Source organism: Pituophis catenifer, unplaced genomic scaffold, assembly GCF_029215685.1.
Source record: "Pituophis catenifer annectens isolate HBS135680 unplaced genomic scaffold, rPitCat1.0.hap2 SCAF_2, whole genome shotgun sequence".
Classification (NCBI taxonomy): Eukaryota; Metazoa; Chordata; class Lepidosauria; order Squamata; family Colubridae; genus Pituophis; species Pituophis catenifer.
The window spans coordinates 225,317,620-225,335,949 of record NW_027256882.1 but is presented as its reverse complement, the minus strand read 5'-3'; the positions used below and the strand labels follow the sequence as shown (position 1 = coordinate 225,335,949).

The 18,330-nt window shown below is 37.9% G+C and overlaps 1 protein-coding gene across 1 annotated transcript in view; it reads right to left on the bottom strand.

The window, feature by feature from the left end:
* Positions 1 to 1,614: 1,614 nt before the first annotated feature.
* GLIS3 (GLIS family zinc finger 3) overlaps positions 1,615 to 18,330 on the bottom strand; it is a 139,086-nt gene continuing 122,370 nt past the window's right edge. Inside the window, exons 7-10 of the mRNA XM_070935567.1 lie at positions 17,108 to 17,255; positions 12,555 to 12,700; positions 6,170 to 6,352; positions 1,615 to 1,739 (exon numbers count right to left, since the gene is read on the bottom strand). Of these exons, the coding sequence (XP_070791668.1) occupies positions 1,615 to 1,739; positions 6,170 to 6,352; positions 12,555 to 12,700; positions 17,108 to 17,255 (602 nt within the window). The remainder of the gene's footprint in view (positions 1,740 to 6,169; positions 6,353 to 12,554; positions 12,701 to 17,107; positions 17,256 to 18,330) is intronic.

Below are 18,330 nucleotides of genomic sequence, written 5' to 3'. Positions count from 1 at the left end.
TATTTTAAAATGTGGCTACACTGTATCTATAATTTCACAAAGCACCTTAATAAATGTAAATATAATTTAGTATCAGGATTTTGGAAGCTTGAATGATGATTTTAGAAACTTTCTACTTATTCTTACTATAGTTTATATACAACAATTCCTTTGGCTGACATCTTCACAGATTGTTTTTTCTTTAGCAATAACAGGTCATTATCAAAGACCATGCACAGTGAGAAATTTTTCAAATGAGTTGGCCACAATATGACTAAACAAGCCACAAGTAAACAATGAACAAAGAAGGCTGCTGTTTGAATTATATGTCTCTGTATCTATGACAAAGACCATACCTTGAAAGGCAAATCCACATTTTACTTTCCAAACATATTTATAACCATTCAGAAACAACACAAAAGCCTTTGCAATGGAGTTAATACCTGATGTGCTAACTGTTTTTACCAAAAAGAGGACAGAAAGTACCATAGGGAAAAAAAACCCTTCAGATTTATATACTAGCATACAGTATGTGCAATATTAATGTGGGAAAAATAAACTTTTAAAATACGTGATGAATAAAGTACAAAATATGTTTCACAGATGTACAAAATTTCTGAATGTAACTATATGTGACCTCAAAGATCTGAAATGACATGCTAGGCTGATACGTTTTTGATCAGAACTTCAAATTTGGGAGAAGATATTTAATTCTTTTCTTCTTCTTCAGTGGAAATCCTCAGTTTCCTCCCAATTTCTGTTCCTGTATTTGGTTCTCCACTTGAGTGGTACAATTAGCATAGCAGATAGGAAAGATAAACTCAGTTTCAGTGGGAGGACTGATAGAGAGGGGAGAACTGGCTTTCCTCTCCCTGCAACACAGTACTAATTCAGATCACTGCTCTTATCTTTCTTACATGCATATCAAACATTATAAAAGTTATCAAAATGGCATTAATTATTTGCTAGCATTAATGGACAATCTCTATTCTAAATTTGTATATCTGCGTTTTAAAATTTTCTATGGAGAATTCATAACATAAACATTAAATTATAATGCATAAATCCAGTAGAATAAATTCTCTTCAGGTGAGCATGGCTAAAAAAAAATCACCAGCACACCTCTTTAAGCTAACAGTTAATACTGGATGCTGAAAAGAAGCTCAAATTGTACTATTGTCACCAACATCATATCACCAAAAAATACATTCCCTTTTCACCCTCCATCCTGTGAGATGATGTGCTTAGATTTCAAAGCACTGCAAGACAGGTTCTTCATTTTAGAAATCTGCTTTTGTGAGAAGTTTATTGTTGTTGACCATTATTAGAATTCCTCCAAGAGTTTTAAAAATTCCAACAATTCATTGAAAAATATACTAAGCAGTGCAGTAATTATTCTCTTATGGAAACGGTTATGCAACAGAAAAGGCCAAATTAAAAACAATTGCTCACATTTGGCAAATACATGTCACGCAACATCTTGCAACACCTTGTATCAGCTGTAGCTGTGAAGTTGGGATCTTTCTGGTGATGTTTTCTTTATTTCTTGAGTAAGTAGTTTCAGAGACCAACAGAAGATGATCTATAATAGGCTGAATGGTTGAGATGATATGCAGAGCTGTAGTCTGTGCTTCCTCAGCCTTCCATATAAAGTGAAGACAGTTGACTAGGACAACGATCCACAGCATTTATATGGAGGAAACTTGCATCTTCCATCCCACTGCGCAATGAATCACCAAAGGCCATTGGAAAATCATAAACTGGAGAAAAATGAAGATATTTAGACATTAGTCAAACTTAACTTGAAAAACTCAGGGATTTTATACAGAAAAAAGTGGTAGCAAGCAATTGTTGGATTTCTTAGGCATATTTGGATATCTAATGTGTGTTAGAATGTTAAGAGAAGAAATACTGTGTCAGAACTGAGAATGCTGAAGGAGGAAAAGTGTTTTACCAGCAATTTGAAACGGGGATAGGACAGGGGATCGAGGAACAAGATGAAGCCTCTGCTTTCTGTTTCTCTGCTCTAACTTCAGCTGATATTTACTTTTTTCTGTACCTGCTCCTTCTCTGTTTAGCAAATTGGAGATATATTGTTAACTGTTAAAATTTCCCATTATTAACAGATAAAAAATGACAAGTGACAGTGACAGAGAGTGACTCTAGAATACTCTGCCCTGAACTGAATATGTGATCTTAGGAAAGCTACTCTCTGTCAGCCTCAATTAAGTGATAAAGCATCTATAGTAGTGATAAAACCAATTTATCTTACAAGAATATAAGAAATAAGAATACGACATAAAAATAAACATTAGAAATATTAAATGTAAATATAGATTCAAGGTACTTAGTAGAATTTATCAAGTATCTTTTTCTATTGGTGTTCATAAATACCTCTACTACTTGATGTTTGATAGTGACTGAGTCAATTCATAAAGATTATGCATTTGGGACCAATCTTAAAATATGGAGGCTGTCTTCAACCAATTTGCGTACCAAAAGAGACATATTAGAGTTAAAATAGATTTTTTTAAAAAAAAAAAATCGTTATATAAGGTGAGATGTGGATATAGACATTGAAGAACGTAATATACCGATGTACGATCTTAAGAAATAAGTCATCACGTTTAAATGTTATATATGTTGTGTATTGTTTTATTTGTATTTTTTTTCTCTGTGTGTATGTTTTTAAAATTAATAAAAATAAAAAAAAAGAAAAAAGAAAAAAGAAGAAAAAAGTAATAATAATTCCTTTCTATCCATCATCTCTTGTCCGTTTTAATACTTCAATTCTTATTTGTTTTTTGGCTTGCCTCCCATACTCCTCTCTTGGATCTTTGTCTCTATCAGCATCTGTGTCTTCACCATTCAGTCTGAATATTTCTCCCATCTCTATCCTCCTAAGCTGCCAGGTCTCCAGAGTGTCCACCTAAACCCCTATCTCCCTTTCAAAAATATCTTCCAGGTTATCCAATTCCATTTTTAAGTCTCTTGAAGTACTTTCCCTTGGTTTGTTTCATCAGTCATTATTATCTTTATCATTTTCTCCTTCTCATCTTCTTGCTTTGTTTGCTGGTTTGTCTGTTCTATCTTTTCCTCCATTCTTTCTGCTGTCTCCTCTCTTTCCTGGGCTCTTTGATCTTCATTCATTATCACTTGTAGCATATTTTCTATTTTCCCATTTAAGTCTTGCATTAGGTTCTTTATCTCTCTATGGTTCTTTGTCATAGTATCCCTAATGCTTTGAAACATCAACATCATTTCTTATGAATTCTCACTCATTTCCCGCTGATGGAGCAGGTCCTCCAGATGAATGTTGCTTATTTCTCTTATCTTATGGTACTGGCCTCCCGGGAAGTTACACGAGGCTGGCTCCAGGGGATTATAACTGCTTCTCTGAGTGAGGGTGCCTTTCCCGCCGCCTTGAAAGAGGCAGTGGTGAGGCCCCTCCTCAAGAAGCCTTCCCTGGACCCGGCTGAATTAGTTAACTATCGTTCGGTCTCCAACCTTCGTTTTGTGGCGAAGGTTGTTGAGAGTGTGGTGGCACGACAACTGCCCAGGCACCTGGATGAAGCTATCTATCTAGACCCGTACCAGTCGGGCTTCAGGCAGGGGCACAGCACAGAAACAGCATTGGTCGCGTTGGTGGATGATCTCTGGAGGGCCCGGGACAGGGGTTGCTCCTCTGTCCTAGTCCTATTAGATCTCTCAGCGGCTTTTGATACCATCGACCATGGTATCATGCTGCAGCGGTTGAAGGGGTTAGGAGTAGGGGGCACCGTTTTGCGGTGGTTCTCTTCCTTCCTCTCCGGCCGCTTGCAGTTCGTGTTGGCAGGGGGGCAGAGGTCGACCTCGAGGCATCTCGCATGGGGAGTGCCACAAGGGTCGGTCCTCTCGCCTCTTCTGTTCAACATTTATGTGAAGCCGCTGGGTGAGATCATCCGTGGTTTTGGGGTGAAGTGTCACCTGTACGCTGATGATACTCAGCTGTACATCTCCACCCCAGACCACCCCAACGATGCCCTTGATGTGATGTCTCGCTGCCTGGAGGCCGTGCGGGTCTGGATGGGGAGGAACAGGCTCAGACTCAACCCTTCCAAGACCGAGTGGCTGTGGCTGCCGGCGTCCCTATATAGTCAGCAGGTGCCATCGCTGACTATTGGGGGTGAATCTTTGCCCCCCACAGAGAGGGCTCGCAATCTGGGTGTCCTCCTGGACGCACGGCTGTCTTTAGAAGAGCATATGACGGCCGTGGCCAGGGGGGCCTTTTATCAGGTTCGCCTGATCCTCCAGTTGCAGCCCTTTCTGGACCGGGACGCCTTGCGCACGGTCACTCATGCCCTTGTCACCTCCCGGCTGGACTATTGTAATGCTCTCTACATGGGGCTCCCCTTGAAGAGCCCTCGGAGGCTCCAGCTGGTCCAGAATGCGGCCGCGCGGGTGGTTATGGGCGCACCTCGTTGTGCCCGCGTGACACCCCTCCTGCGCGAGCTGCACTGGCTCCCAGTGGTCTTCCGGGTGCGATTCAAGGTGTTGGTTACCACCTTTAAAGCGCTCCATGGCACAGGACCTGGGTACCTTCGAGACCGTCTTCTGCCACCAATAGCCTCCCACCGACCAGTCCGTTCCCAAAGAGAGGGTCTCCTCAGGGTGCCATCAGCCAAGTTATGTCGGCTGGCGACACCCAGGGGGAGGGCCTTCTCTGTGGGAGCCCCAACCCTGTGGAATGAACTGCCCCCGGAAATACGTAAGATCTCCGACCTCTGGGTGTTCCGCTGCGCACTGAAGACCCTGTTGTTCCGCCAGGCAGGGCTGTCAATATAATAATTTTAAATTGGGGTATTTTAATTTTTGGGGTTTTAAATCGGCCAAATCTATTTAATTATTTTAATTTTTAATTATTGTTGTGTCTTGTGTTTTTAAATTGGCTGTACACCGCCCTGAGTCCTTCGGGAGAAGGGCGGTATAGAAATAAAATTATTATTATTATTATTATTATTATCAAGAATTTTCCTAGTCTTGTAGGGGTATGGTATATTTTCCATTCACCAGTAGATGGCTCCCTCACCTCAAGTTTCAGCATTGTTTCAAGTCTGATAAATTGATTAATCCAGATTTAGTTCAATTTATGGAAGTAAAGTCAACTATTCAAGTAGATTCAAGTAGATAGTTCCAGCATTTTATAATGCCTTTCTAAAACAATGCCTATCCAGTTTGAAAATCCGATTTTCTATGTTTTAAAAGGTCTTTAGCTTTTCTCCCCTTAGTTCTTTTCTTTCAGATCTAGGTTTTTTCTCTCTATGGTTGTTCGCTGCTTTAAGAAATAGTTCTAAGAGTCTCTTTTCCTGGATTTTCCTCTTTTTTCCCTTTTAAAGTTAAGGTCCAAATAAAAAAGGAATCTTTTCAACCAGCTCCAGTCACTGTTCATCTATACTGCTCCTGCACATTTCTTTGTTGCCTCAGCTGTCCCAGCTTCACGGCAATCATGATGGCTGCCACTTCTCCTTGTCATGGATGAGAGGGAAGAAGCCCTGGATCAAGCAGGAGAGTTGCTGCAGGGCACCCTTCTTTTCTTCACCACCCTACAGGGTGGCTTTAGCTCCTTTCAGAGCACTCCAACGGGGAGAACTCAGTGCGGGAACGCGGAGACACTCTCCTCATGTCCAATCTTGCCATGATGTCAGCCGGAAGTCCTCAAATAGAAATTTTCACCTAGCCTCTCATTTATTTATTTTCCATCTTAGTATTTATAGTTAACCCAGGAACCTGGTTTAAAGTCTATAAGGCTTCAAGCATCTTGAGGGTCACTTTGCTAGTTATAAAGTTCCTATAGAGTGATATCAAATTATCATAGCAAATTATATAATGTTCATAGTTTATAATATATACTATGATCTATTCAGTGTAAGAAATTGTTTCCATTTAAGATATAAATGATAAGATATAAATATGGAAATAAAGCAATATTCTACAAATTAGAATAATGTGAGAAGGGATTTTGTTCTCAACTAAAACTGAACCACACTTCCATTGATGATGGTTCTGGAGCTGGGTAGTTGTATATCTTGTTACGACCTGAGTTTCAAATTGGAAAAAAAGTCAATTTGTAATTTGATCACACTTGTCTCCCAGAATTGTTTATGAAACCACTAATGTATAAGAGAATATGTACTTATTATAATTGTCATACCTGTAATACCAGAATGTGCTGAAAATGCTTTATGGAAAACATCAAAACCTGACTGACCCATAGATGTCGGTACCAAACAATCTTCAAAAGGAGGGACCATGTTACAAGCTCCAATGTGTTGTATATTTCTCTGATTGTCAGTATAATGAGGGGAGCAGAAAGTCTGTAGTTGCCCATAAACACCTAAAAAGAAGATAACAAGGTTGCCTAAATAATGCATTTCTATTCAAACCAATTTATTCATTTGACTTTACATTTTCAAGCACACTATTCCCTGCTACTTGTAAATATTTGCTAGGGCCTAATTCATGTGCCATCATAGCAATTAATTATCTTGCTATTTTCATGAGAATTGTACATAAAAATAACACATTAATTTTACATCTAATTTAATATTTGAAACAATCTTTTCCTTATTATCAGGTGGCTAGGGCTGAAATATGGCATGTTCGATGGAAAGCAATAGAATTTGGCTACTTCAGCACAGCTTCTTTTATGTTCTTCTAATTCCAACACTGTTCTATGAAATGAAATAATACTAATTGTTTGTGTTCCAGTCAATTAACCAGATTTACAGGAAAAAAACAAATTTAGCACAAGGTTTGCTTGTGGGCGTGCGCATGCTCGCATGTGTTTGCAATACTTCTGCACATGTGCAGAAGCGTCCAGGTGGGTGGGCGGAGCCTCCTGCCGCCGCCACGGTTTGCCCGATCCGGGGAGAATTGGTAGCAACCCACCACTGATGTGGTTGCCTTAAAATACTAAAAGTATGACTGTAATATTTATAATCTTAAATATACTTGAAAAATGGCGATTCAGAAATAATGTCTCACTAAGTATAATCACACATTCATAATTTACATGATTATTTGGGGAGCTGAAGGGATTGCTCAATTACTTTTTTAAAAAAAACAAAAACTGGTAATTTTGCATAAATACATCTTACTACCAGATCATTTGGAATTCAAGAAAAGTATTGTGGAAAGGCCTAATTTGGGGATGAGTCTGGCCCATTCTCAGTTTAGCTCATGGTCAACAATCTTCAGGCACCATCATGACTCAGTTGTAAACTTGAGCAGTGTGGTTACTATTTGGTGGAACAGTCTAGTAAACTCGTATTTCCTAGATTTTTGTTTAGTAAACTTCAGATATCACAGGGAAAAATATCTAGATCTGAAGATTGCTTGGGAAAGGAGAAGAGGAGAATACACTGTTGGGTGTATTACTTGGAACCCTGACAATGAGAATCATGGTGTCAGATAACACCATATAATGTATTCTAGCTGAGTGCATATACAATTTTATGGATATTCTCCAATGTTACTTGGGGATTCTGCATATCAAAGGGCAATGCTATCCACTGTCCATTCATAAATATTTTCAGTATTTATATTTGAAAGAATATACATTCTAATCAACATACTGCCTTTCTCATATAACATTATACTGGATCTAGTGGAGTTATTCTTTCATTTAACCCTTAAGGATGTTGTTAGGGAGAATTGACAGGCAAGAATGGATTCACTCTATTCTTTTGTCAATAACAAAATAGTCAAGTTTGAAGGATCTTAAAACTTGTAACACCAAGCAATTTTACTTAAATTATTTCTAAGGTATCATCTGCTGCAGAGCACACTTTGGGAACATTGTACTGAAAAGTCTTGCACAGATAAAAGAACAAATGAAAACGTTTAAAAATACTTGGGAACAATCAGTCCAGGTTTCCATTTACCAATATAAACTTTAGATGCCTTGTGATACAAGAATAATGTTTATATAAAGTGTACAAGCAAATATCATCCTCAGCAAGCCAGAAAAAAAAAATCCTTAAGTAAATGCCATCATGCACCGTGCCATATCAAGTGAATAAGAGCTCGGGTGAGAAATAGAGATTATACCAGCTGGGAAGTTTTTGGCCTTGCTGCTGCAGTGAAAGGAAGCAGCAGAGCTTTGCAAAAGTTGATCTCTTCTCTTGACTTCTATAATTGTGAAAATGACCGCATTACTAGAGTTGCAATGTGTCCTGAACTGTTCTCACTTCAGATTCTAAAAAAACAGCCACATCCCGAGAAGGTGGAATAATTGGTTTGGTCTGTATTTCATTGCATGCTTACCTAAGTCATACTTCCCAGTCTAAAGACAAGTCAGAATTCAAGTGTAGGCTGTCCTACACTTCCTGATTATTGCAATTCAAGATGTATAAAACCACGTGTGCAGAAAAACATATTGTATAAAAACGTGTTGGGAAACATGGCTCTATCAATGAAACTTAAAATAGCATGTGCATCACAGGAAATATATAGGAAAATGTTAAAAAAAAAAAGGAAGCAGATTACAAATAAAGGCAGAAATAGATAGGTTAATTTAAGACCCAGAAATTGGGAATCTCATCACAGTTAAATTTCTTTAAAATTCCATTTAGATCTCACCAATGAGTAGGACAGCTGACAATAAATCATAAAAAGACATCTAGAAACGCATTTGCAACCCTTGCAGGGGGGCATCTCTCATGGGCATACCAAGGCAAACCCATCATTGCCTAAGCTGTGTTCTGGACCAACTGAAGCTTCTGAATGGTTCTCATGGACAGCTTCATGTGCAACACATTGCAGCAGTTGAGCGTTGAGGAGACTGGAGCATAAGGACCTGCTGCTGCAGGAAGGGGTGCATCAGATAAGAGATGCGTAAAGTCCCCATTGGCTACAACTGGTACCTGCTCTGTCAGGAATTGCGAGTCCAAGAGGACCCTCAGATTCTTCACCACTCTTAAATGGGGAAGTGCTGTACAAGAATATAGATGGGAAATCCTCAGTTCCAGGAGACCCTGATTTCCACAAATAGGATTGAGTCAGATTTAGTTCCTCCCCATCTAGGCTCCACATAGCTTTGGGAAAAGACCTCAACAGGCTCATTTGGCAGAGATTCAAATTCAGAGTTTAATAATCTTCCTGGTTTTGGGGTCATTGTTTAAACTGCAACTTTGACCAAAATATAATCTCCCTGAGAAACATTTTTCATGTTTTGTACTAAGGTCATTTCCTCCACAGTGATATACCAGGTTCTAGCATTAAATAGCCATTAATGCCTCTTATATTGGTACAATATTATATTGACCTTAGATGCATATTTTGATATGGAAATCAAACTCTCAAAATGTTGGCAACAATATGGAATATACATTTAACAAATACCTAACCTATCCTTCCATTTGTTTGATTACAATTGTATCGTTTTGCACATATACAAGTAGTACATCTCAGTATCTAGCAATAGGCACATTAATGAGAGAGAGAGAGAGGGAGGGAAGGAGGGAGGGAGAGAGAGAGAGAACCCAACAAGGTACAAAAGCATACATATTTTTTTTATTTTTTTTATTATCTAATCCCCATGTTTTGGATAACGATATATTCTTTTTTAAAATCTGGGATATTGTCTCTCTCTGTGTGTTATGCATTATGATGACTAAAATATTCTGTTTTAACTACTTTAAAGTTTATTTAGCTTTTTTTTTTTTTTTTTTTACAAAAGCTGTAGAATATTGAGGATTATTCACCATTATTGCCTAAATAGTTTACTTCTTCAGAAATTAGGTATCATTAAGGAAAGTTATTAGTTGGAATTAGGAGTCTTCTATGCTAAGAAAAATGTTGACCTAACAAAAGCAAAGCAACCAAACAATGAAGCAGCCTAATATTTCTGGGAGAGTACAACTCGAATCTGAGGAATATAATTTTAGTATTTATTATATTATTCTAGCAAACCTGTGTTAAACAAGGTGGGGAATTCATGAAAAGTATGGCTTCTGGAATTCATTTCGGCCCCTTTACCAGCCATACCAATGCAAGGAGTCTGTAATTTCTTCTGTGGAACTAAGTAACGTGTTTTGTCTGTACGTGCGTCTGCATAATGTGCACACTGGGAAGCCCAGGACAGGCTGTCTGTGACCCACAGAAGAGCTGCTATTAAGAGGTCCTCTTCTGTTCCGCTTTGGAGCGTTATGCTGCTGACAGACAGATGGAGTCCTGACCCTCTTTACATAATTTTCATACATTTCTTTGGGTTGGAAAGAATAAAAAGCATATTAACCTTTTTCTTGCTTCAATTATCCTACATACACACTTCTAATAATAAAATAATTGCATTCAAATGTCAGTCGCTGCAATTGGTGTCTGATTTCATAAAAGAGATTTCACAGAGGATAGAAAAACAAAGACATTCAAGGGATATGCAAGAGAACTGTAATTTTGGATTTGTTCAGGAAGAAGAAATGCATCCTTGATTTAAGCTGATCATTTTGTAGTGATTAGCCACAAAAGGATATTTCTTCACTGTCTAGATGGAAGTTTACTATAGGTGAAATCTACCTTAGAAGTAGAGGACACCCCCCCTTTTTTGGGGGGTGGGGGGAGACTGGAGATAGAGAAAACAATTTGGCAATTTGAAAGAAAGGAGTCTGGGAAGACAAAAGTCCAGCTAATTCTGGAAATAAGGGTAGAAAATGAATTGCAGTTTTAAGAAACACAAATTCTCACTAACTCGTACATATACATACACAGAGAGACAGAGAAATTCAGCAAGACCAGCAAAATCAGAATAGAACAGCAAGATTCTTTGTCCTTTTTAGGCCACAAAGCTTTGTGTAGTAGAAAATAATCCAGTTTGTTTGGAAAAGTTATTGGGGAAATTTTAACGACTGACTCCAGATACATTTGCATTTCCTTCTGAAACTCTCAGGTGAAAGGAAAAACAGAATATATTCATCTCCAATACACTGTAGTCTTGGAGCAATATCAAAGGTGGATTTAATGAAGGAAGTTTTCCCTTGAAAACTTAAATATGTTGACGATTTTCATTCCCTCTAAACCCTCTCCTTCTGTGGGACTAACTTCAGGAACTAGCCCAATGAACTATTTTTTTCTAGAAAATTCCTTTCGTAGAAAACTTCATCATTATTGCTTTTACCTAGGGACATTCCAAGGGAATTCCCAGGATCTGAACTGGCAATGGCTTATGCTTGACAGAACAAAACCAACCTGTGATGCAAATAGGCTTTTTTTTTTTTAGTGAGTGAAATAAATTGATTATCTCCCAACACATGTGTGTTTCAGAAGACTATAATATTCCATGACATTAGGTAAAGTTGGTTTTACTCAGTCTGATTACCATTTGTAAACAATGAGCTGCTTCCTTTCTTCACCCAGAGAATGGAATTGCATTAGCTTGCCATGCCACCTATCAGATGGTGTACGATAAAATCAAATCTGAACTGGAGAATGCCTTCAGGTTTCATTCAAGTTGGGTAACTATTTATGCTCCATTTCAGAAAAACGGTGTCCCTTATCTAGACACTTCAATGTGTACTGCTTCAACATTCAGTCCACATTCAACACGTAGACCACTCTTCCTCCCCACGCTGCACAAACATGCATTCTTTGTATAATTTTAGTGAAACACCTGTGTAAATGTAAAGACTAGCCTGATCTCACTGTGACTAAATCAGTGTTTCAAGTACTTCTTAAGACTATTTCCCACACATCCTGATTAAAGATTAGTAATGAAGATTGACCTCTTTCAGTGAATAATATGTTCAGGGCTTAAGTCCTTTTCTCTTCCAGAGAAGGCAAGGGGAGATGTTTCATCTGTTCTTTGCTGTCACTTGGAAGAAATTTCTTGGAGTGTGAACACATAATCACAGGGAAGATGCCATCAGAGCTACCAGAGAGTGGCAGCTCCCCACAATCATGTGATCAAAATTCAGGCTTTGGCATCTGGCTTGTATTTACAATGGTCACAGTGTCCCAGGGCCACATTGCCATTTGTGACCTTCTCAGATGGCTGCTAATAGGCAAACTCAATGGGGATTGCATGATTCACATAACAACTGCAGCGATTTGCTTAAAAAAACCATGGCCAGAAAGGTTTAAAATCGGCCAAGACTCCCTTAACAACTGCTTTGCTTAGCAAAGGAAATTCTGATCTCAACGGCGGTCATAATTCGAGGACTGCCTGTGCTCCAAAAGAAGACAAACTCAGCCTAGAAGAAAAGGGATGAGAAAGGCTGATCCCACCCTCTCCCTCCAAAGGAAAAGTCCATTCTTCAAAAAAGTTTAATGTTTCCAACCTTTCCAAAACAAAATGCCCAGGGGAAAAAAAAATGAAATCTTCCATAAGTTATTTGTTTTTTTTACCTTCGCTTAATTTTGTTGGTTGGGTTTTGGGGTTTTTTTGTATTGGTTGCAATGCAAATCTACATCTGGAGCATTCAGAGGCCCACAGCGATTCCTTTGACATCTTATACCTAGTGGCACTGCAGGGAAGGAACTGCTTTTTATTTTATCTCCTCACTAGGAATAACAGAAGGTATTAAGGTAGCTTTCTGTCTTACCTTGGATTTGGATGCTGTTTGGCTGGAAAGAAGGATTGCTCAGTGAACCATTCGTCTTCAAATGCACTTCGCCAAATTGCTGGGTGGCTGAAGGCTGTGATGTTCTTTTCTGCATGAAAGGAGGGGGAGGAAGAATTCTCCCAGGGCTTATACAATAAGGGGAAATAAATGAAAAAAAAAAAGAAACAGAAGCTGAAGACCTGAGATATTAAAACAGAATACACTACAAACAATAGTTAGATGTCTTGCTCAAATGTAATATTTATTTAAAGTATTTAATATATTCTCCCAGGGTCATAGTGTGGAAAAATATTATTTTTAAAAAAGCGCTAAGTTCTTAAATGTTAGTATACAGTACCTCAGAGAAAGGAAACGAAGACCTTTCATTCTATTTAAGAAAGGAAATCGCATTTTACAAGGTGTGTGTTTAAAATGGTTGGATAGCTACCTTCTCCTCCAAATATCACATGGTGGAATTGATTGGCCCCATGGGAAAATGCTGAGAAGGAAGAGAAAGTCACAACATTTTCGGTAGAGTAGAGCACAAGTGGAAATGGAAGCAGTGAAGCTTTCCCTATAAACCAATGTTGGTTTTGCAAACATGGCCGAGAAGAGCAAAATTCTCAGGAAAAACTCATATATTTCTTCACTACTAGGAATAGAGAAATGTCATGTCCTTGGTTTTGATTTTCACCTAGTTTTAGAATATACATTTTGCTTTCCAGTGCTTTGAACAAAAAGCTAAGGTCTCAATTAGCTTGTACAAATACACAACCATACATCCACTTTAGCTGCATTCATACAATCATTTATTAGCTTTGAGGGATCACGATACTGCAGATAGGTTGCTTTCTTTTCTAAACTTCTAGAACGTCTTTTTAGTCTAATAGCTGAACATTTTCTTTTAAGTTGTTTTCTTTTTCTTTGCAAAATTTACCTGTGTTCATGAAGAATAGCTGTAACTGTCACCCAGTAACAGACAAAACAAAATCTTCTAGAAACTATTGTGCAGTTAGATCTTTTAATCTAAGAAAGCCTTCCAACTGATTGTAGCGCATTTTGTATTGCCAGACAGGTCTCCTTTCTTACAGACTTTACTAGATTTTTTAATGATTTCTGAATTGCTTCATGAATTCCTGGGTTACTCCAGTTGGTGACTATAGCATTTACTTATATTGTCTTTCACAATATACTTGGCCTTATTTCAACCAAGATCTCTGCCTAAATAAATCACAGAGCTACTGAGGGAACAGCAAATTAAATTTTGCCTATACAACAATCAATACCAGCCTGTAACCGCTAGGAAATTGCCACCTGAAATTGTGTCTATGCCCTGCAGTACAGTATATTTTAAAGTACAATTTGCTGTTTTAAAAAAGCAGTTTTGACTTCAAAGGATGAGATCAACTCATATATTGTTCATTTTCTCATTGCCCACAGCCTGGTTGTGTAGTTGGCAATACCATTACTTTTTGAATTCCTTACACTTTGGTGGTATGAAATAAGCTGGTTGGATAGTCTCTGGTTAATTATTATAGGTGGATTATAGAATTGACTGAAGTTTTAGTCTATGCTATAGCTTTAAGATACCTACAAAAAGCATAAAACAACTAAATGGATGACAAGATACGCCCGAGCTTTTAACAAGATTACATCATTTACCATTTTGTTAATATTCCTGAAATTAACTCTGCCAAATCAGTCCCAACAATCTGTGTAATGCATCCCCTCCCATTTTATATAATCAAATAAAGACTTTTGCCCCTTAAAAGTTATCAAGTGTTGCAGATCTTTACTGTAATGTAGAAACAGCCAAGGAAAGCACTACTACATATTTTTAAACCTCACTTAATTGTTTTCAAGACAATAGTATCTGATTACATTATTCTGATTCTTTGAAAAAAAAGTAGAGGCAAGGTTAGTTCACATTAGCTTCTAACAGAAAACAGAATAATAAAGTTAAAAATCTTTACCAGGTTGAAAAACCTTTGTTAGAATTTTCAGAAGCACATATGTCTTTAGCACTAAGGGTATCTCTTTGTAACAAAATGATATGATTCTATAATTGTAGTATTATAGAATAATCTCTCCATTGTGATGAAGTCTTGGGTTTATCAGTTTTATTATCAGTGAAGAGTAGATAATAATTGTTTTCCTTACAGCATCCATCCACTTTCCTCTCCCCCCAATTTACTCCCTAAAAATCAGAAGAGCTATATTCATTCATTCAAAAGATGTCAAAAGGAGCAGGTATTTATTGCCCAAACTCAGAAATATATAAAAAAAGATCCTTTTTTATTTTGTTTGTTACCCTCAAGATGGTGTGTGTGTGTGTGTGTGTGTGTGTGTGTGTGTGTGTGTGTGTGTGTTGTGCTATGGCAGAAAACTTCAGAGTTCTCCATTTTTGTTTCAACTTCTCCTATTCTTCACAATTGTTTCTCTTTTCCCAGAAGCCTTTTTGTTAAGCATTTCTGGCAACTATAGTAGCGCAAAAATGACTCTACTTTGTGTTTTCAAGGCTGAACCTTATCTTCTCTGTTTGCGTCTGATTCTGTTACAAAAGGAATTAATCTTCTGTGTGTATCCAAGTGGAACAACCATAGAATCAGGGGTGAAATGGTCCCGGTTTGGACCAGATCGCCCGATCTGCTAGCGATGGAGGCGGGTGGTTTGGAGAACTGGTAGCAAAAATCCCTGCCCCCCTCCCCATGCCCAGCTGAATCGCACAATCATCAGAGACTTTTTTTTTTTTACTTTTAAAAGCATTTTTTCTACAACCTCTTCGGCCGAAAAAATGCTTTTAAAAATAATTAAAAAAAAAGCCTCTGATGATCATGCGGCTCAGCTAGAATCGTTAAAGGCTTTTAAAAGAAAAAAAGCCTCTCCTGATCAGGCAACTCAGCTTGGATCGTCAGAGGCATTTAAAAGAAAAAAAAGGTTTTTTTTTCTTTTAAATGCCTCTGATGATCCAAGCTGAGTTGCCTGATCGTCAGAGGCATTTAAAAGAAAAAAAGCCTCTGCCGATCAGGCAACTCAGCTGGGATCGTCAGAGCCTTTTGAAAGCATTTTTTACAACCTCTTCACCGAAGAGGTTATAGAAAAAATGGTTTTAAAAGTAAAAAAAAAAAATGGCCACGCCCACCCAGTCACATTACCTCCCGCCAAGCCACGCCCACAGAACCGGTAGAAACAAATTTTAAATTTCACCACTACATAGAATGCCCCACCCCATAAGGAGACTTTCCTCTCTCCTTCTCTCCTCTCTCCTTGAATCTTGTCCATGTGAAACATAATACTTTTGAAGTTCAATTTTATGTGATTGAGAAGGTATATTATTGGATTTTTCTCATATGTTACTTTTCAATGAAAAACGGTGGCACAAGAGAAGAAGAGTTTAAATCTTTTCCCTACACCACTCGCTAATTAAACATTTATGGCTGGCTGCTGTTCTATGACAGAATAAACAATTAAAATTGTTTCCCAACTCTAGGACAACCAACAACTTTGGAAAGAAAAATTGTTCAGAATAAAAGGCTTAATGCATCTTCAATAGTTGGTAGATTTTCTTAAACATATTGCTTTCCATTATTTATTTCTTTTACATTTTGAGTGTCCGAATATTATTTAAAATAGCAATCAAAACAGCATTATATATATATTTTTTCAAGTAAAAGCTAAAATGTTTAGCTTTCCTGTTTGAACCATTTATCAGTTTGCACTTAGTGAAGGACTAGATTTATTTAAAATAAAGTTTTAATTCTCTTTCTGGTATCACGATAAGAGAAGAAAAAAATGGCAATGCAAGGTATCTTGGACCAGTGGTGGGTTTCAAAACTTTTTACTACTGGTTCTGTGGGCATGGCTTGGTGGGTATGGCATGGCTTGATGGGCGTGGCAGGGAAAAGATACTGTAAAATCTCCATTCCCACCCCACTCCAGGGGAAGGATACTGTAAAATCTCCATTCCCTCCCCAATCCAGGGGAAGGTTACTGCAAAATCCCCATTTCCTCCACATCAGCTGGGACTTGGGAGGCAGAGAATAGATCGGGGCGGGGCCAGTCAGAATTTTTACTACCAGTTCTCCGAACTACTCAAAATTTCTGCTACCGGTTCTCCAGAACTGGTCAGAACCTGCTGAAACCCACCTCTGTCTTGGACTTTTTGTATTTGTGCATGTTACATTAAAATCTAGCTGAGTGTTAATCTGAAAAAGTACTTTATTCTAGCTTGATTTTTAGTTGATCTTGTCCTCTCTATAAACTTTGAAATGTTTTCCATCAAACTTGCAATTCATAATAGTTCCTTCTATATATTCCTTCTGCAGAGTGAGCATTGTCTCTTTATTTTATATTACAAACATATATTGCCAAACATTTGAAGACAAAAGGATAGGACTGCTAGAACAAAACCAAGTAGATGTAAGCCACTGAACATTGTATTAGAGACTAGGAAATGCTGCAGAGGCGCATCCTGAGGACTCACATTGCAATTTCTTCTATTCAAAATGATCAGATGCAAGAAGTGGGGTGGATGGTAGGGAAAATGGCCTTACCTCTCGGTTCCCGGATCTGCAGTTGATGGGTTGTGAGGGCTCTCGTGAATACTGGGCCTTGGTGAAGAGAGGCTCACAGCATGTGAGGGGGGTTCATTGCCCACAGCAATTCCACTTTGATTTGAATGAGTGCTGGAAAACATGGTAGCTGTAACCATGCAAAAGTATTCACAGTTAATATGAAAGGCATGTTTAGATTTGTCATTCAATTATAGACTATTTTGATTTTCAAAAGTAATCCCAGAAACATAGTGAGCTTCCTTTACATACAGTTATATGTAAACAGAGCCTAGAGAACCATCTGCATGGGATGCATTTATCTGGACTCCTTTTTTTTTTAAAAAAAAAAAAAATTACCATAATTTTTAAAAAGGAAAACAAAGATACTAAGTATGAAGAAAAAAAAAAAAGCACATTATAACTAGATGAAATATGCATAATTATAAGAGTTGTGGTGGCGCAGTGGTTAGAATGCAGTACTGCAGGCCAGTTCTGCTGACTACTGGCTGCCGGCAGTTCGAGTCTCACCAGCTCAAGGTTGACTCAGCCTTCCATCCTTCCAAAGTCAGTAAAATGAGGACCCACATAGTTGGGTGCAATATGCTGACTCTGTAAACTGCTTAGAAAGGGCTGTAAAACACTGTGACAGCGGTATATGTTTAAGTGCTATTGCTATAATATATATAGGAATATATATATATACGGTAAATATATAGCAATAGCTATATATATATATATATATACCGTACAGTGTACAGCTCAATTTTTGAACAGCGTTTAAACAATCATGTCATCTAGTACTTTCACTGTTCAATAAGAGCCAGTTTAAAAGCCAAGAAAGTAACATTTCATCAAAGCAATATCTTTTTAAAAACATTTTTTGCTACATTCCATTCACAGATGCATTTCAAATTTTAGGGATTTAGTTTTACAATACATTACTGTATTTAAATCTTTAAGAGAAAACATCCCTGAAAAACATTTCTCCGTAACAATCCCTAGAGGTTACTCATCTTGCTCAACTGCTTAAGGAAAACTCAAAGTTCAGAAATTTTCCTTAGTTAATGGGCTTGGAGTTGAGGGTTGATGGGCTTGGAGTTGAGGGTGTATGTCTTGACATACAACCATTTGATATGCTTGCCCTTATTGAAAGCTAACCCTAACCCCAAAAGATCAAAATAACCATTCATTAAGAACTTTAATTTCCTTCTGCATAGAGTCAA